This window comes from Emydura macquarii, unplaced genomic scaffold (assembly GCF_026122565.2).
Source record: "Emydura macquarii macquarii isolate MOO-44397 ecotype Brisbane River unplaced genomic scaffold, CSIRO-AGI_Emac_v2 contig_3035, whole genome shotgun sequence".
In the NCBI taxonomy this organism is placed as follows: domain Eukaryota; kingdom Metazoa; phylum Chordata; order Testudines; family Chelidae; genus Emydura; species Emydura macquarii.
The window spans coordinates 288,539-294,718 of NW_027133172.1; the positions used below are offsets into that span (position 1 = coordinate 288,539).

The 6,180-nt window shown below is 59.9% G+C and overlaps 1 protein-coding gene across 1 annotated transcript; it reads left to right on the forward strand.

The window, feature by feature from the left end:
* The first annotated feature begins 2,073 nt into the window (after positions 1–2,073).
* RPP21 (ribonuclease P/MRP subunit p21) lies at positions 2,074–5,846 on the forward strand. Its single transcript, XM_067530082.1, has 5 exons — positions 2,074–2,148; positions 3,247–3,347; positions 3,511–3,593; positions 4,014–4,145; positions 4,701–5,846. Exons 1-5 carry the CDS (start codon positions 2,092–2,094, stop codon positions 4,856–4,858), a joined length of 531 nt encoding a protein of 176 aa, XP_067386183.1. The 5' UTR covers positions 2,074–2,091; the 3' UTR covers positions 4,859–5,846.
* The last annotated feature ends 334 nt before the right edge of the window (positions 5,847–6,180 follow it).

Here is a 6,180-nt window from a genome sequence, read left to right on the forward strand (position 1 = left end):
CATTTTGCTGCAGAATCACCCTGCTCCCCATTTTCCTGCGGAACTCCCCGCCACAATATTCTCGCCCATGCTGCTCGTGGAAGTAGAGAGCAAGGGTTATCTCAGTATTACGGCCCTCGGGTTGGATCCCTTCAGCGGTGTCTTTTTTTTTCCCAGGAGCTACATCTGATGGCCTCAGGGCTTCCTTCCAGCCTGCCCTGGGGTGACTGTTGAACTGATCCCTGTGTTGATTGTGCCGCTTTTGAAACATCCAGCAAATCCCCAGGATGGCGTTTAGTGTTAGATGTGTGAGGGCACGAGTGAGATCAGGGCCCCGTTCTGCCAGGCGTTGCCCAGACACACGGTGAGAGACAGGGCCCTGCCCCAGCTGCGATCAGAGAAACCTCAGAGAGAAATTTTAAAAAAGGCTGTTCGTTTACGGTGCGGTGGAGATTTAAGGGGGACCTGCCCCGCCCCAGGGTCAGGCTCAGATCTGAAGGAACAGACACGAGCGAGGCGGAGACGACGCTGCAGTGCACCACGAAGCAGAGAGCCACCCCCAGGTGTAAGCAAACGCGGGACTTGCTGAAACATCCACTCCAGGGGCGGCGGTGAGGACAGGTGGCTGGAGTTCCCTCGGGGCAGCGCTGCAACCCCCCTTCCCCCTCCCCACCCTGCTTGTCTTGTTGGAAATGCTCCGCACTGCCCCAGGCTCACTTCACTCAAACAGCCCAGCTGGAAAGGAGGAGGGAAAAATGGGGAAAAAAAGCAAAACACGCGGAAAAAATCTGGTATTAGTAGATGAAGGGGAGACATTTTGCAAAGAAAAAAAACTCAGTACATCTCTGAAATCCAGACTTGGGAAGAGAGAGAGGGAGAGGAGACAGAAGCAATAAAGATCATTACTCCGGCTTTAAGGTTCATTTGAAACATCCGCGCTCTGGGGCACACGGCTGCCCTCGGCAGCCCCCAGGCCGCAGCTGCCGTGCTTCGACATTTACGTCAGTTTTTCTTTTAAATCAGCAGTCGGTGTAGATGTCCCTGCTCTTCGTGGGTGCTCATATCCGGGGTCCCCACGTGGGGGGGGAGGGAAGGGTACACTTTACCGGGGTGGAAGGCAGCTGCTACTGAACTACCTCGAAACACTGAGCCATGGAAATTTAGGACCAGTAGGGATGGGGGATCCTCATAGACCCAATGAGCACCCCCTACAGGTCCCGTTCCCCCCTGCAGCACAGCGCCCCCTAGTGCCGCACTGGGGCATTGGGGCCAGCAGTGACTGCAGGGGCAGAGCGCCCCCTACGGGACCCCCACCCACCAGTCCCTGCAGCACAGCCCCACTGGGGCATTGGGGCCAGCTCTGAGCGCAAGGGCAGAGCGCCCCCTACTGAAGGGAGGGGGAATGGCTGGCCGAGGGTCAGGATGGGGGAGAAAAAGGGGGGACCAATGGGGGAGCAGAAGCAGGAGGGGGGGTACCCCTGATGCACTGGGGTGGCCCCATGGTGTGCAGCGGGGCCGGGCAGGCTGGGGAACTACATTTCCCAGAGGCCTTTGCTGCTGTGACGGCTACATCAGCTGGGGGCAGGAGCGGAAGAGGCTGCAGCAGCTGCTCGGTGGTGGCGTCTCCACGTGGCTGAGGTCCAAGGCAAACGGGGGAGGGGGATTTAGGGGGTCAATAAGGGGGGGGGGGCTGGAGGGGATCTGCGGAAAGGTGAGGGAAGGGAGAAGTGGGGGGGCAGGGCAGGGGAGAGGTAAATAAGAGGGGCTGGTGATGGAGGGGGTTAATGGGGTCGCTGTTTGGGGGGAACAGGTGTAACCCTACAAGGGGCGAGGGGGCGGCAGGGCCCCGGTCTGGAATCACCTGGGGGGATGGACCCTCTCCCCCTCTTGGAAGAAGAATAGAGCCCGCCAGCCCCCCTCTTTTGGCAGGCGACAGATCCCAGCTCCTGGTGTGGGGGGGTCTCTAGAAATGGGGTGTGGGGGGTGGACTTTGAAAACACCCCCACCCTGCCCACTGCGGGGGCGGGGCAGGCAGCAGCCCCTTCGGGACTGGGCTGCCCTCCTCTCAAAACATTTCCCTCCCCCCCATCCCAGATCCCCCCCCCGCCCGCGATGTCAGCCCAGGTGAAGGACAAAGAAGCTTTCCAGAGGCTCAGCTTCCTCTACCAGGTGAGGGTGGTGCCCCTTAGTGCTTGGACCCCACTGGGGGGGCACCCCCAAGAGAGACCCTGTGAGCCGTTCCCCCTAGTCCCAGGGCCAGGGTGGGTCTCTGTGAGACCGGGGAAAGGGGGGATTTCTGGTGCTCTCCCCAGGATTTCTGAGTAGAGCATGGGGCTAAGAGGGTTGGGGTGTCTGTGTGCAAAGAATGAATGGATATAAACTGGCCAGCAGGAAGTTTAGACTTGAAATTAGAGGCAGGTTTCTAACCATTGGGGGAGTGACTTCTGCAACAGCCTCCCAAGGGGAGCAGTGGGGGCAAGAAACCTAGCCGGGTTCAAAACAGCTGGATAAGTTAATGGAGGGGATGCTAGGATGGGACAGCCTAGTTTGGCAATGGGCTGCTCTTTGACTACTGGTGGTAGATCTGCCAATGGCCTGCGATGGGATATTAGATGTGGTGGGATCCAAGTCACTGCAGAGAATCTTTTCTGGGGGTCTGGCCGGTGTGTCTTGCCCACATGCTCAGGGTTTAGCTGATTGCCATATTTGGGGTCAGGAAGGAATTTTCCCCCCGGGCAGATTGGCAGAGGCTCTGGGGTTTTTTCACCTTCCTCTGCAGCATGGGGCATGGCTCACTGGCTGGTGGATTCTCGGTACCTTGAAGTCTTTAGATCATGATTTGAGGACTTCAATAACTCGGTCTTAGGTCAGGGTCTGTTAGTGGGTGGTGAGGGTCTGTGGCCTGCGTTGTGCAGGGGGTCAGACTAGATGATCAGCATGGTCCCTTCTGACCTGAGTGTATGGAGTGGTGGAGGGGGGATTGGAGGAAGATGGGACCAGGTGAGACCGGGAGGGGGGGTTGGTGGGGCAATGTGGGGGATGGATGGGTCGAGCTGGAGGTGGGAGGAGTGATATGGGGCTGTGGGAGGCGGGATCAGTAGGATGACATGGGGGAGGGGGATTGGTGGAGTGACGTGGGGCTGGGGAGGGGAGATCAGTGGGGAGGGGGAGAGTGACGCGGGGCTGGGGGAGGGAGGGATTGAGGGTGACGTGAGGGGGAGATCTGGGGCCGCTTCCCTTCCTCTGCGTCTCTTCCCCACCCCGCAGGCGGCTCACTGCGTCCTCGCCCACAACCCCGACAACCAGGAGCTGGCGCGGTTCTACTGCCACGCCCAGCGCAGCATCAGCCGCCGGCTGGTCCTGAGACAGTGAGTGTTGAGACCTGGGACCTTCCCCCTGTAGGAGGCACCGGCTGCCATCCGGCCCTGGGGCAGGGGCTGGGGGTTAGCTTGGGGAACAGGCCATGGAGTCTTTTCCCCTCTAAGGGCCCATCTCCCCAGGCCCAGCCCCTGTCTTTCTTCCCCCACCCAGGGACCCCTCAGTGAAGAGAACCATCTGCAAATCCTGCTCCTCCCTCCTGGTCCCGGGTGTCAGCTCCACTGTGCGCCAGAGAAGTGAGTGCCGCCCCTTGGTGGGAAAGGATCAATACTGCCCTGGAGGGTTAGGAGCCCGGACTCCTGGGTTCTATCCCTGGCTCTGGGAGGGGCGTGGGGCCAGGTGGATTAGAGCAGGATGGGCTGGGAGCCCAGGCTCCTGGGTTCTGTCCCAGCTGTGGGAGGGGAGTGGGGTCTAGTGGTTAGAGCAGGATGGGCTGGGAGCCCGGGCTCCTGGGTTCTGTCCCAGCTGTGGGAGGGGAGTGGGGTATAGTGGTTAGAGCAGGATGGGCTGGGAGCCCGGGCTCCTGGGTTCTGTCCCAGCTGTGGGAGGGCAGTGGGGTCAGGTAGCTAACCCTCTCCCTGTGCATCCTTGTCTGTGTGTTCATCCCTGACTCCCTGCCCCTCTTCCCCCTCTCCTCCTCCACCCCACCCCCCCAGAGCACCGCGGCCAGCGCTGGACGGTCGTGCGGTGTCTCCGCTGTGGCCGGACCAAGCGCTTCCTGAGCAACCCGGCCTACAAGCTGTGGGCAGAGCAGCCCGAGGCCCTGTTGGAGAACCAGTCCCAAGCTGGTAAGAAGGGGGGCAGCGTCCGAAGGGTTAATGGGCGGTGTGGGGCTGGAGCCCCGAGCAGAGAAGCGAGATATTTGGGGGTCAGGCTTAGCAGGGAGGATTGGGGGGAGGGTTGGATTGGCCGGTTTTTGGATTGTTTTGAGAGGCATCATCACTGTGTGTATTTGGGGGGAGGCTGGATTAATTTGGGGGCAATCTGCAGGGGTTGGTCAGAGAGGGGTATGGATTGTGGGGGGAACTGGACTGGGGGGAGGGTGAAGCTTGCATCAATTTGGGGGGAGCTGGACTGGGGGGAGGAGCTGGGGGGAGGGTTGGCCAGATCTGGGATTGGTGTGTGTAGGTGGGGGGCTGGGATTGGTTCATGGGGAGATTGTGGGGGAGATCTGGGATCAGCCTGGAAGGGATCTGTGGGGGGTGGTGAGGAGCTGGGGCTGGTCTGAGAGGGGGGCAGCCGTGTGTGTGTGTGGGGGGGGTATCAGGATCAAGTGGGGTGGGGAGAATTTGGGGGGAGGGGTGGGAATCTCCTGCATCTCCATCTTTCTTTTTCCCCTCCAGACCAGCAATCGGCAGCCCCCCAACACCCCCCCAGGGAGCCCCCAGGACAGAAGGCTGGAGTCCCCAGTGTGACCTCCGGTTTCCAGAGTCGCCACACCCCAGAGGCAGTTGCAGAGGCCCGGACCCAGGGGCGGGAAGGGGGCCTGAGTGGGAGATGATACCTGGATAGATGGCCGTGTGCAGGGGCCGGTGGCATCGATCCTCCAAACTATCCACTCCTAGAGAACTGGCTGGCTCAGGGGGTGGGGAATGGGACATGGGGCCTTTCCCCTCTAGGGGGTGCTGGCTTCTATCCTGCCCCAGGGCGGGGGGGACTGGCTGGCTCAGGGGGCGGGGAATGGGGCCTTTCCCCTCTGGGGGCGCCGACTCCCATCTGCACCCAGGGCCGGAAGACGGGCTGACTCTGGGACCTTGACCATTATAAACATGACATCCAGTTGCATCTGCGTAGGTATTTTTAGAAGCACATTTCCTGCCTCAGTTTCTTTTTCTTTTGGCTTAAAACAAGCTGGTGGGGGCTGGGCCGGGGGGACCAGAATGGATGAATCTCTCTAGACAGCGGCAGTGGGGAATACAACGGAGGGGGCTCCCTGGGGTGGGAATATAGGGTCCTGTCTGGACTTGATGCGGGGGTCTAGTGGGAGAAATCCTCTACCATTACCCATGGGGCTAATAGGGACTGGGACGTTCCCACTGGAAACGTTTGCTGATGGGCCGTGGCCCCGCTTCACTTCCCGCTTAGGGTCGTCATCTGACTGGGGCTTTTCTCCTTAGCCTGGGCTGTGGGCCTCTGGTCTAGCAGCTGCTCCAGGATTGGATGAGAAGCCCAAATAACCAGATGGGAATGGGCCCCGGGATAGGAGGAAGTGGGGGGGGGTGACTCAAGAAACCCCCATTCTGTGAAGTTCCTCCTGCCCCTCCCCTACCCATTGTTTACACAGTTGCTAATAAACAAGCCAGTTGCTATGGCCCAAACTCAGGCCTGGATTGGCCGCTTTGATAACCTCCTTATTTGCATACTGTGGAACGGGCAGGTTTTCACTCAGGTCCGCATTCCACAGAGCTCGATGCTGATTGGCTAGGTTAAGCTATAAAACATGGCGGCCCCAGGGTCTGGGGCTGTTGGTTGGGGCGCCTGAGAGAGAAGCCCATGGAACATCTGCCGTCCAGCAAGGAGCCAAGCAGACTGGTGTAGCCACTGGCTCCCATGGATGAATGGACGGGACTGGTGCATGGGGTGTGCTTTCTGTGGCGCTGGTGCGGACCTGAGTTGTGGTGTGTGCCTTTAGTTAGGTTCGGGCGCTAGGCGCTGTACGGGGGGGGAAGAGGCAGAAGCAGCTGAGCAAACGGGAGTATGTTTTTAGGTCCAGTAATCAGAAGAGACTCCGAAGTCACACACAGTTAATTCAAGAAGGTCTCCTGAGGCTATGCAGTCCAGTGTCGCAGCTGCACTCTCCTGCCAGAGCCCAGGCAGAGAACC